Genomic DNA, 13,245 nt, shown 5'->3' on the forward strand with positions numbered 1-13,245 from the left:
TGTCCCCATCTGCTCAAACAAACCTACTAATAGTATATTACAGGCTTTCAGAAATTGACTGAAAAAAATTCCTTAAGTTCGCATGAAAATCTGATTATTAGTATCAAAGTTGTAGCAGTTCAAACTTATCAATTTCGTGCGAACTTACCGCATCCTAAGCCATACAAACAAGATGCCGACGTCATAATTAACGAGAATAATTGTCATTCGAGTGAAATACTAAAATTTCATTCATGATAAATCTACTTCTTCTCAGCCCTTTTTAAGGTTTTATGTAAAACAAAACCTAATTAAAATCGATTCACTGTCTGTCTGTCTGTCACACGCACTTTTCTCCAAAATGGATAGCCTATCCGAACAAAATTTCCCCAGCCCAAGTTTTGTGTAAAGTAAAACCTTATTAAAATCGGTTGATTATCTGTCTGTCCGTCACGCGCATTTTTCTCGGAGATGGTTATTGCGATTGACACCAAATTTGGTATAAAGGTGGAACTGTGAACGCACACGCATACAGTGAGTTTCATCCTTTTACATCGAATTTAAGGAGGGTCCTCATACATGCAAAAAGGGGTGTATATTTTTTTTTCACCAAATATAGCCATGTGGGGTATCAAATGAAAGGTCTCGATCTGGTCTAAGTTTTGACATTTGTTTAAAAAGTGAGGATTGGGGGAGGGGGGGGGGGTTGGGTCGAAAGTGATCATCTCTTTAATGAAACCAATCTCACATAATTTGAAAAAAATCAAGATACTGCCTCTATATGGTGCCTAGGCTCCGAAATACCCTCCATACCGATATCCTTTCAAATAAAGTTAATAATATATTACTAAAATTTTTAGTAATTGGCTGGAAAACCCCCTTAACTTCACCCTAGAAGTAAGATATGCAAATGCATGAAATACACACTCAAATGTCTTTATATAAGAAATACACAAACCCTTTCGTACCTGAAGCGTGCAGCTTTTTTCCGACTTGTTTTTTTTTTCTACTTCTTGTTATAACACTTTCCATTATTAGTCTTTTTATTGAATTTACTAGTCTTGAGAAGTATAATCTCATTTTTATCAAATTTTCATTAGGAGGCAACTTCTAGCATTGTTAGAGTCTCATACATGTGCCCTCCAGCATAACTGCGGTTACATAAAGTCACCCATAGATTTCCTACGGAGTTTTAGTCAAGACTAATAGCCGGTCATTTCAACATTTTCAACACCAAAAGAATTGTAGTCTATTTCAAAACATTGTCTTGTTGGAATGTGCAGTCTAAACCCCATGGAACACAATAATAGCTAGAGTCCGTTATAAAACAAATTGAACGCCTCCTGCGATATTCAAAAGCAGCCCAAACAATGGTATGGGTGGTTTCATTAATGGTTTTTCTTAAAAGCTCTAGCAGCTTGATCATAGCTTGGCAGATAGAATATGCATTCAATCTGGGAGAAAAAACACTCCTATGTTTTGCTTTGCTGAAATGTACTTTATTGCCAAAATTCTTTTGCTAATAATAAGAAACATACAAATCTTTTCAATTTTTTTTTTCGCCGACCAACTTTTAATGAAAGCAAGTCGGGAAAGCGGAAGTTTGACGCTTCATGTATAAAAGGATTTTGTTTTTTCCCTATGTGAGGAGCATAACTGTAGTTCTCCATTGGCTTATAGCATTGACCCGAGATATTGAAATCGCTCAGTTCTGGGCAAGTTACTGCAATTGCCAGAACTGAGCAATTTAAATATTTCGATGGGCAGGGTTACTGCCATTGCCAGAACTCAGGCGATTTAAATATCTCGAGTCAATGCTATCTGCCAATGGAGAACTGCGTAATGAAATTGTTTCACGCATTAACGCAACCTGGATGAAGTGGAATTCCCCAACTGGTGTTCTTTGTGATCGACGTATCAGCGCACGTCCCAAATCTAAAATTTACCACAATGTCGTCCGTCTGCCACTCTCTATAGTTCTGAGTGTTAGGCCCGACTATAAAAGGCAATGAATGGCGTTTTGCAGGATGAATTTAAGGGGGGTTTTCCACTAAATTTCTAAAAAGTGGTAATATACCATTAGTAAGATATCGGATATCGGAATGGGACATATTTTGAGGCCTAGATTTCATCTAGATACACCACCCTGATTTTTTTCGGAGTTTTAGGTTGGGTAGTTTCCGAAAATGAGTCCTGTCTCACTTTAAGTGCAGTATATTTTGACTCCTTACTCACGAACTTTGCAACTCACGCCACAACTAATTGCCAGTTCCGAAAAGTAAAATCGAGACCTTTAATTTAATTCCCTACGCAACTATATCCGGTGAAAAAAATTTTTTGAATCCCCTTTTGCATGTATGGGGAGCCCCTCTTTAAACTCCACCTAAATTTATGCCACTCACTGCATGCGTGGGATTTCATATTTCCCATCTGTCCACCAAATTTCGTTCGAATTAGTTTAGCGGTTTGGAGAAAAATGCGTGTGACTAGACAGACATTGAATCGATTTTAATAAGGTTTTGTTTTACACAAAACCTTGAAAAGGTCGAAAGTGTATTGAAAATTTTGCCGTTTGGCCTGGCGAAATTCTTTCACATTGCACCGTGAACGTTATTTAAACGACACTGCGATCACGTGTTTGTAAATACCGTTAATTATGGTTAAGAGGGCCAGTTCATTTTAAATGTTTAGTGTAAAACAAAACCTTATTATTCACACTTCACCGTCTGCCTACCGGATATACGCAGAACACTACACCGATTTAAACGTAATTTGGTGGACATACGGGAAGTTTAAAATCCCACTCATACAGTGAATGACATGAATTTATGCGGAGTTTAAAAGGGGGCACGCGAAACATGCATGAGGGGATGTAAAAGTTGTGGAGTTAATTTTACGTAAATTGTAAAATATGGGAAACCGGAAGCTGGGCGCTACCGGTATGAAACGTTTTGGGTATTTCTTATATAAATGACATTTGAGTGTACATTTGCCTCATTTGTACGTAGCACGTAATATTTTAGAGTATTCGCTTTCAGGTGATATTGACATCCATAGTCTTGAATTTGCAAAGAAGCGACAACTTTTATCTATTGGTAGGCTCATTCTCTACGTTATAGCCTAAATCACTGCAAAATTTCGTGGTACCTGGATGAACTTAAGGGGGGTTGTGCAGTCAATTACTAGAAATTATAATAATATACTATTGTTAACTTTATTTGAACTGATATTGGCATGGAAGGTATTTCGGAGCCTAGGTACCATACAGTGGCAGCCTCTTGATTTTTTTCTTTCCTTTTTCTTTCCTTTTCTGTCCTCTTCCCCACGAAACCACAAAAAATATTTCGTCGCAGGGTGGATAAGATTCTAGCCTCTTCATCCATTGCATTCCTAACCGCGACTTTCCCGCCTCCTCTGCCCCTCTTAATCTGCACTGATTGGTGCACTTTTCCAATTATAGTTTCCGGTGCTAGTGTTCCACCCAATGTTTCCTCTAGACTCTTCCTTACCTCACCCAATCTAGGACAATGGAATAAAACATGCTCCGAGTCTTCCGTAATACCGTTGTAGCTGGTACAGTTGGGGGAGCTCTCCAGTTTAAACCTATAGAGGTCTTTACTGTAACCGCAATGTCCCGTGAGAAACTGCGTGAGATCATAATTTATCTCACCACAGGTTCTCTGAGTCTACACTTTGATGCTGGAAATCAATCTGTCGGTCCATCGACCCTGTTCACCTGTTCCCACCGTTGCTGCCAACTGTTGAACGATTTCTCCCTTTCGGCGATTTTCATTTGCCGATCAGAGGAAGAATCGGGTCCATCATAGATACGTGGCATCTCATCGGCCAAAATGTCGATGAGCATCATTCCGGCTACTGCATAGGCTGCTTCATCCGAGATGGTTCTATAACCATAGCACACTCTTAGGGCAGGTCTTTCTATACACCGCGCTCATCTTTTGAGTATTGCATGCGGTATGCAATGCAGTTGACCAAATTGGCCCCGCGTAAAATAGTATAGAGCTTACCACTCTAAGCTATAAGCAGTCTGCGAGTGCATCGCGGGCATCCAACTTTTAGCATCATCCTTGCCAGGGCTATGTTAACATTGGACGCCTTGGTGCAAACATTTTGGAAGTGCTGCTTGAAATTAAGCCTCGCATTTATCATCACTTCATGGTATTTAATTGCTGGCTTTGATGATATACTTCCCCATTTTGATACGGGCAGTAGTTTCCTTGCGCCGCTTCGCGAGACCTGCATCTTTCAGCCACTTCTTTATAGTAGTGATAGCTTGGGATGAATATAATTCCAAATCTGCCAGATCTGTTGCAACAACAATACCGCTATGCCATCGGCGTAATACACTATTGTGGCTTCACTAACAACTACGATATTGAGGACGTAATTATACATGATGTTCCACAATAGCGGTCCTAGCACAGAGCCCTGTGGAACACCTGCGGAGACAATGTATTCTTTGGCTTCATTGTTTGTCGCCTTAACGGCCAGTCTAAGGGTTTTGTTTGGTATGCTGTCGAGGCCGGACGCTTTGTTGTCTCCTAGCCTACCGCAAATCTCCAGTACTTCTTCTATCCGTACTGAGGGTACTACAGCCCCATCTAAAGATTTCTGTACCCTGTCCCAATATAGGGCTGATATAACAGCGTTACAAGAGATGCGATGGACAGGGACCGGTTTCCTGGAGAAGAGCCACTACACCATATATTATAGCGGTCATCCAGTAAACCATGTGCTCGGAGTAGGTTTCTTAGTCAGCCAAAAATGAAACCTGTTGTTATCGGCTTTGAAAACATAAGCGAACGGCTATGTACTCTGCGCTTGCGAGGCAAGTTTAGAAATATAAGCCTCATAAACGTTCACGCCCCTACAGAGGAGACTGCAGAGTCGGAGAAGGATACTTTCTACGAGGCAGCAGAACGAACCCTCGAAGCCTGTCCAAGATATGATATCAAAATCATACTTGGGAATTTTAACAGCCAAGTAGGGAAGGAGCCCGTATTCAGGCGATACGTTGGCTCCCATAGCTTACACGAAAAAACAAATGATAACGGACTGCGGACTATTCAATTAGCAGGGTCACACGAAATGGTTGTTGGAAGTACACGGTTTGCGCGGAAAGCGGTCCACAAACATACGTGGGCCTCTCCAGATGGGATCACTTTCAACCAAATTGACCACGTGTTGATCGAACGCCGCCACCTCTCAGCCTTGATGAATGTCAGAACATGTAGGGGGGTCAATATAGACTCGGATCACTATCTCGTTGGCATGGTGCTCCAAGCTCGAATAACAATACCAGCTAGAATCCCCTCTGACAATCAAGGTCAGAGTGAACACTGAAGCCATCCACAACACAACCCTCCGCGACACCTATAAGAGGGAAATGGATGCCGCAATAACCGTAGTCAACAGAGGACCTGGAGATGAAGCATCAACAAATGATCTTCACAATCACCTGAAGAACGTTATCATGGATACGGCCACAAACATACTTGGCCCCAGCCGCAAAAGAAGTCGGAACGGCTGGTTTGACGATGAATGTAAGTTAGCAACGGAACGGAAGAATGCTGCATACCGAGTAATGTTGCATTCTCAAAGAACGCGGAAACGCGCAGAGACTTATCACGAACTCCGTCGAGCGGAGAAGCGACTTCACAGACGGAAAAAGGAAGCCTGGGAGAACCAACAAGTCTGTGAACTAGAAAAGTACAGGGAGCAACTGCACCAGGCGCGGAAGTTTTACCAACAAGTCAGCAGGATGAAACCTTATACACCTCGATGCTCATTCTGCCGAGACAAAGAGGGAAATCTGATTTCCGACAGAATGGGCATATTAGAGCGATGGGTTGAGTACTTTGATGAGCTACTGAACAACCAGAACATCGGCGAGTTGGAGGTCCCACCAACTGAAGACGACGGACAAATACTGCCACCACCAAGTTTAGGAGAAACAGTCCGTGCAATTCATCGGCTAAAAAATCATAAGTCGCCAGGGGCCGATGGAATTACAGCCGAATTGGCTAAATATGGAGGCGACCAGTTACACCAAGTGGTTCATCAACTTGTGCTCAAGGTATGGGACAGCGAATCAATGCCTGACGATTGGCAACGAGGTATTATCTGTCTCAGACATAAAAAGGGAGATATCACACAGTGCAGCAATTATAGAGGTATCACATTGCTGAGTACCATCTATAAGATATTCTCCACTATCTTGCTAGGCCGGATAGCCCCATACGCCCAGAACATCATTGGCCCATACCAAAGAGGCTTCACTCCAGGCAAATCAGCAACAGATCAGATTTTCTCTCTGCGGCAGGCGATGGAAAAACTGTTGGAATATGGACAACAGTTGCACCATCTGTTCATCGACTTTAAAGCCGCCTATGATAGCATAGCCAGGGTAAAACTGTACACGGCCATGAGAGAATTCGGTATCCCGACGAAATTAATAAGACTGACTAGGCTGACCAATGAGCGAGGCCAGATAAAAACAGCAGGATCACTCTCAAGACCATTCGACATCAACAACGGTCTACGACAAGGGGATGCGCTATCATGCGTCCTCTTTAACCTGGCCCTCGAGAAAGTGATCCGTGATGCTGGGGTAAATGCATGAGGTACGATCCTCTTCAAGTCCACCCAACTACTGGCCTATGCTGACGATATCGACATCATGGGAAGAACCACTCGAGATGTACAAACTGCCTTCATCCAGATCGAGCAGGCGGCGCGAGATCTTGGGCTGCACATCAATGAAGGCAAGACAAAATATATGGTGGCAACGTCAGCATCGAAGACGAATCAACCAACAACATCAAACCGCACTGGTCAAACACAAACACGAAGAAGAATAAGGATAGGAGAATACAACTTTGAGACCGTTGACAATTTCTCCTATCTAGGGTCGAAAATCACAACCGATAACAACTACGATGATGAAATCCGCGCACGGTTGTTGTCAGCCAACAGAGCCTATTTCAGCTTACAAAGAGTGTTCCGCTCGAAACGTCTCACCATAGGGTCAAAGCTCTTACTGTACAAGACTATGATCTTGCCAGTCCTCATGTATTCCCCGGAAACTTGGGTTCTTAGCAAGAAAAATTGCGAACTCTTGGCCGCGTTCGAGAGAAGAATCCTCCGAAGAATTTTTGGCCCCCTACATGAGGATGGACGATTCCGTAGCCTACACAATGACGAAATCTATGAGCGATACCATGACCGTCAGGTTGTGGATAAAATCCGGCTCAATAGGTTACGGTGGGCGGGTCACTTAATCCGTATGGATGAGGATGATCCCACCCGGAAAGTCTATAAGGGCAATATCTAGGGTAGAAAAAGAAGACGAGGCAGACCCTGCTTAAGATGGAGCGATGGCGTGGCTCAGGACGCCAGACAACTTTTAGGTATATCGAATTGGTGGACCTCGGCGCAAAACCGGGATGTCTGGAGTTCCTTATTAAGGCAGGCCTAGACCGGATACCGGTTGTTGCGCCGTTGATGATGATTGATGTGCATCGGCTGATTTCTGCTATGCATTCTAAACTTAATGCACCTACCACAAATTTATTGTGCCCACTTGTTTTCCTTTCCTTTCCCGCTCTTCCAAACCGCATAACAGTATGAGAATATGAAGTAGGCAGAAGCACATTTCTATTTCATCGTTTGCTTACATTTACTTAAATAAACCGATTCCGTCCTTCAAATTATCGTCAACAAATTAATTTCTTTCTAATATCAGCTTCGTTTATGCCTGCTTATTTGTTGAAAATCGCCGCAATCACTTTGTAATTCTAGGATTGCTGTAAATGGCTTCGATAATTGCGATACCGTAAAATGCAGAGTTCCAATAATATTCAATGGAAGATCGGATGGAATGACGGAAGGAAGAGTTAAACATCAAAGTGCTTTTTCGAGTCGAATGCCTCCGCTGCTCACGTAGCTCAATGTGTGGCCTATCCACTGCCACTTCTACCTTCTAATTAGTATTCCAATGCGCCAGAATACCCGATAATATGACCCATATACAGGGTGCGGCAGCATAACTTCCTTTTTTCAAAACTCAATAAAAACTATTGTACGCATCGGAAAATAGTTATTTATTTTTTATAATGTAGGTACATGTCTAAAGTTTTTATTTACATTATTTTGAAGATCATGTCTGTTAGGTGACGTCCCCCATTCTGCATACATTGCGTAAACCGATTTCTGGCGTTTGTCATGACTCTTGTTAGCATAGCAGGTGTTATGTTGGCAATTTCTTCTTGGATGTTGGTCTTCAAATCTTGTAGGGTTTTTGGACGGTTCACATAAACACGGGATTTCAAACAACCCCATAGAAAAAAATCACAAGGGGCAGATCGGGAGAGCGTGCCGGCCATTCCAAATCGCCTCTAATTGAGATAAGGCGCTCTGGAAAGTGTTCCCTCAAAACAGCCATCGATGCTCTTGAAGTGTGTGCTGTTGCACCGTCTTGTTGGAACCAAGTGCTCCCCCAAAATCCAAATATTCTAGCCGTGGGAAAAAAAAATTCTGTAGCATGTTTACATACCGGTCCGAATTCACTGTCACTGTAACCTCATTTTCTTCAAAAAACCAGGGACCAATAATTCCAGCTGAGGAAATTGCACACCACACTGTGACTTTGGGTGAATGCAAAGGCTTTTCATGCAATTCTCGAGGGTTGGTGTCAGCCCCAGTAGCGCATGTTTTGTTTGTTAACCGACTCACACAAATGAAAATGGGCTTCATCGCTAAAAAAAACAATAGCACCCTCGGGAACGACATCAAGAAGAAGCTCACACGCGTTCATCCGAGAATTGAAGTCACGTTCTGAAAGTTCCTGCACTATCGCCATCTTATAGGGATGAAAATGAAGATCATCACGAAGAATTCTTCTCACAGAACGATCGGATAGTCCAAGGGCAGATACGTGTTTGCGCGCAGGACGTCGTGGCGATCGCAACATTGACGCTCTCACTTCTTCAATGTTCTCAGGTGATTTAACGGGCCGAAGGACTCCAGTTCTTCCTTTTGTCACACTTGCAGTTTGTCTGAATGTAGTGACCCATGTAACAATTGATTTGCGGTCTGGGACGGGAGCCAACGGGGCTAAATTAAAGCGATTCCGAAATGCACGCTGTGTTGCAATAACAGAACATCCGCTTCAAAAGTAGACCTCAATGGCAAAGGCACACTCCTCACTATTCCAACGCATGATGGCGACTGAACCATGTCGGGACAAAACTTTACAGTATCCCCTCTTGAACGAGACCACTAGCGCTCCGCTATGACATCAACTAACTGAGTGGTGCGCATTTTAAAAAAGTAAGTTATGCTGCCGCACCCTGTATTTGGTGATGAGAGCTTGCATTTTCCAAGTAACAGTGTATGTACTACTAACATCTATGATAGTATCATAGAAAAAACCTTGGCAAGGAATAGTCTTGATTTGATATTCGGTTATGAGATAATTGCATTTTTAAGAAAACAATGAAAGCGGATTTAGTGCAGGTTACGACTAGGAATCAATTGCATATGCTTGGCTTATCGTACTCGCAAAACAAGAAAGGAATAAAGTGGATTTTTGTGGTCTTTACCAAAGCTATTCATAGAAAACATAAGGAATAATGCCTGCCCTGGCCGGTGGCTATTACAGGTAGGGGAGGACCGCTTCAGATTGCGCCTAATTAACTTCCTAGGCAAGCAGCACGGAATGGGGATGTGCTCCGCCAAAAATATACCTTCATCGAATACAGGACACGGGCTACGAGTTTTCGGTTTCATACGCATACTTCAGGTTCATTTTCATAATCTCTTCTATGCTTTCCACTTTCAAAAATTTCATATCCTAGCATTAAGTGTGGAAATAGTAGAACTGAGCTACACCCTCATTGAATACCATTGTTTCTTCTTTCTTAAATCTTCTTAAATCTAACCAATGTTTATCAAAGAAACACTGTTAATAGCCCCGTATTCACTTTGAACTTGTAAAATGGCAAATTTTTAATTCTTATATGTATTTAAAAACCACATTTCGTTAAGACACATACATATGCATCTACTGCAGAAACTTTTATGAAAATATCTTTTCTAAACAAAATTACATTAATGTTACTGGAATTTCACTTTACTGTCAATTTTTTTGGAGAATTTGGAATGATGTGCTTTGACTGTTCGACAAATTAAACATTTTAAAATATAAATAAATATTACCATTGTAAGGAAAAATAAAGTGTATACGTCCAGATTATGATATTCAATAATGGACAAATGCTGAGCCGCCGACCGCATATGAGGAGCTCCCTTGTGTCTCGCCACATATTCCACCCAGAAAATCGCCTGATTCAGAGGGGTTATCGGCTGATCTCGAAATCTGATAGAAGCCTGTCTTACATTTTCTGCATACTTAGTATTCGACAAAGCTTCATGTATTGCCGCTCTCAGACTCTTTTCACTGAGATCTTCCCAAGAAAGATACAGCCCATAGCCCGCCTTTTCCGACCGTGCTGTGATTGCAGGCTGGTCTCCCATAATTGGAAGTCCAATAATTGGCACTGCGTGGTATACTGCCTCCATCACACTTAAGTAACCACCGTGTGATATAAGAAGTTTCATATTAGGAATGAGCCAGAATGGCACTCTGCGGAAACCACGAACTAATCATTATGTTTTCGGATTTCCCAGGCAAGGTGTCATCTTCCCACTTCCATAGTACTCTCTGTTTAAGGGATCTGAAGACTTTTAGCAAAGCGTCCAATATGTTTCTCGGTAAATTAGTGCTTTTCGCAGTTGGACCCTAACGAAAAGTAGATGGCACCATCGGAAGCTCCATCAAGAAACGCTTGGATGTGTGTTGGGAGCGTTTGATTATCCGTTTGGATATGTAGGCCTGCAATCTCTACCTATATTTACCCCAAACGGACGGGGGTAGGTTATTGCGAAGTGATTATTGGCTAAAACTAATGAAACATTCTTATGGAGTTCCTTCAATGGCGGTTTAGGATCTGGAAAAATATTGTTGTATAGTTCTTCTTGTTGCGGGAAGTAGGTGTAATAGTAGTAAAATTTTTCCAAAAAGGAAAGTAGGAGGTTATGCGAACGTTCTAGGAAGTTCATGTGATCCGTATATGGAAGATAGATGTGAGGAACATGCGAAAGCGGCACTGGCGCGCCCATTTTCTCACTGATGTAAAACGGCGCTATCGTTGTCGTTAGGATTACAACCGAAGCGTTGAAATGATTAGCGATTCCAAATAATGATTCTGAAGCAAACCCTTCCAAAACAACTACGTCGAAAGTTTCGTTCGATTGCAGTAGTTTTACAACATTCTCCTCCCGAAGGGTTAGGTTCGTTATTACGTTAGCGATTTTGAGTGCGAACGAAAAACTTTCGAATACCCATTGATTGGTAATTTTCAACAAGTCGCCAACAATTTCTGAAACGATTAAAAAGGTATTCGGTGAAATTTTCATAACCATAAACAACTTTATTTATCAGTCAATTCTGGTATTATACTGATTGTTAAAAATGCCGCTTCTTACCTCTCCCTTCTGTTAGTACTTTCGACACTTGAATTCTCTCGAATATTTCTATGGGGTGCATCCAATGGAAATGGGGCAATCATGGTTACATCATGTCCTTTCTCAGCTAGTCCCTTCATTAGGCTACATGCAATCAGATGATGTGAACGAGACATTGTGGGGGATATGCTCAATATTTTATAGGATTGGATCTCAATAACTAGTGATACCACAAATAACAAGACGAAAGCGTGGAAACGCATTTTGCGAAAATCTTCTAAAATTTAAATCACGAAAAAAATGATCTATTAGTAGGCTGTCGTGGCGGGACTATAGAACATTGCGAACTGACAGATTACGAGGCTAAAACCTTTCATTCGGTTGCTGGTACTGATATTACTGGTGCCAGTCCGAAACATAACAAAAGATATCAATTATTGAATGCATTGATTACTATAAAAGTATCTTTTAGCATAATATTCGGGAGGTATTGTCATGCTACTGTCTCAAAAAGCGAAACCGCAAACAGAGAGTTTGCACAGCTGCTAATATTTTTTGCAGTTCATCTGAGTTGTTTATGTAAATCAAAGCAACAAAAAATGTGTTTAAATCATGAAGCCAGCCAACTTCTCTTGTATACATGCAGTTTACATTGAAGACATACGAATAGTTATAAGACAATTATACTGCGTAACTTAATCTTAAAAAATTTAACAGCGTATGCACATAAATATATTGAATATTTTACTGTTTTAATTTGTAAGACCCCTTATATAAAACGTATTCGACGGCCTTACAAAGTCTAAAGCAAGGCATCACAAAATTTTCCCAATAGAAAATACATAGCTGCTTTCAGGCTGCAAACCTTTCAAAAGAATGTGCTTAGCTATCCAGTAGTGAGAATTGCTTTCAACCAGGCGATATTGTCCAGAATTAAAAATTTACGTCTTGGATTTGAGTGATTTTGCATTGCCTCTGTAATTTATATAACTCATAGGCTTTTATAAACATTCACAATAATACTTCAACTCCTCAGCCAGCTAGACCAAACGGGAACCAGCTAAAGGATTGGCTGAAAGCAGTATCCGAAGTCTCGCATCAAGAAAATGATGCCTTTTATAGCAATCATGCGAAAATGAATTACTAAATTTCCAGTTGCTAAAAAGGCAGGCAGCATATCATCATTACAAAGATCACAAATTTTTTATCGGAAGCCCGCGCTTCGGGTATAAAGCTTTTGTGTTCACCTTATGTGAGAAACTTCTAGGCACATTTTTCTACCCGTATATAGCTACAAATCCAACGTATTCCTTCATATTTTTCCAAACTACGAGACATAAGTACATGTTACAGCCATGAATATTGTCCTCGCCATAAACAAACAAACTGTCTATTACCAAAAACCGTACATATGCACGCATGCATATAAATTGATCGTACCCATATTTTCGATTCAGTTCGTGCACAGAAACGTACATATATACATATATAGTATGTCAATTAAATACGGCTGGTTTAATGTACAAACATATCTATCTGAATTAGACACTACCTGCAAACTTCATTAGCACGCATATACTATATACCTACATACACACATGTCTGTTTGAAATAATTGATACTGTTGTTTCTTTCCGACCCCAGGCTTGACCAAATTGTACCTTATGTTATCCCGTACACCAATGCCAAATTTTGTACTTCTGCGATGGACATAAGGGG

General features: G+C 41.3%; 2 protein-coding genes across 2 annotated transcripts; both read right to left on the reverse strand.

The window, feature by feature from the left end:
• Positions 1–10,037: 10,037 nt before the first annotated feature.
• LOC119660945 (UDP-glycosyltransferase UGT5-like) lies at positions 10,038–10,872 on the reverse strand. The gene is given in 2 exon segments (XM_038069957.1): positions 10,038–10,626; positions 10,628–10,872. Coding segments are annotated over 2 exon segments (552 nt in total). The 5' UTR covers positions 10,670–10,872; the 3' UTR covers positions 10,038–10,116.
• A 349-nt stretch (positions 10,873–11,221) lies between these two features.
• Positions 11,222–11,917, reverse strand: LOC119660951. Its single transcript, XM_038069970.1, has 2 exons — positions 11,548–11,917; positions 11,222–11,441 (listed from the first exon to the last, which is right to left on the reverse strand). Exons 1-2 carry the CDS (start codon positions 11,787–11,789, stop codon positions 11,366–11,368), a joined length of 318 nt encoding a protein of 105 aa, XP_037925898.1. The 5' UTR covers positions 11,790–11,917; the 3' UTR covers positions 11,222–11,365.
• Positions 11,918–13,245: the final 1,328 nt, after the last annotated feature.

Source organism: Hermetia illucens, chromosome 1 (assembly GCF_905115235.1).
Source record: "Hermetia illucens chromosome 1, iHerIll2.2.curated.20191125, whole genome shotgun sequence".
NCBI lineage: Eukaryota > Metazoa > Arthropoda > Insecta > Diptera > Stratiomyidae > Hermetia > Hermetia illucens.

What these genes read in the sequence shown, in the direction of transcription:
- LOC119660951 (XM_038069970.1), bottom strand. Translation starts at nt 11,789, where the DNA reads ATGCGTTTCCACGCTTTCGTCTTGTTATTTGTGGTATCACTAGTTATT. An exon ending in AGTACTAACAGAAGGGAGAG is followed by an intron (nt 11,442 to 11,547) that starts GTAAGAAGCGGC and finishes TAATCGTTTCAG; the next exon opens with AAATTGTTGGCGACTTGTTG.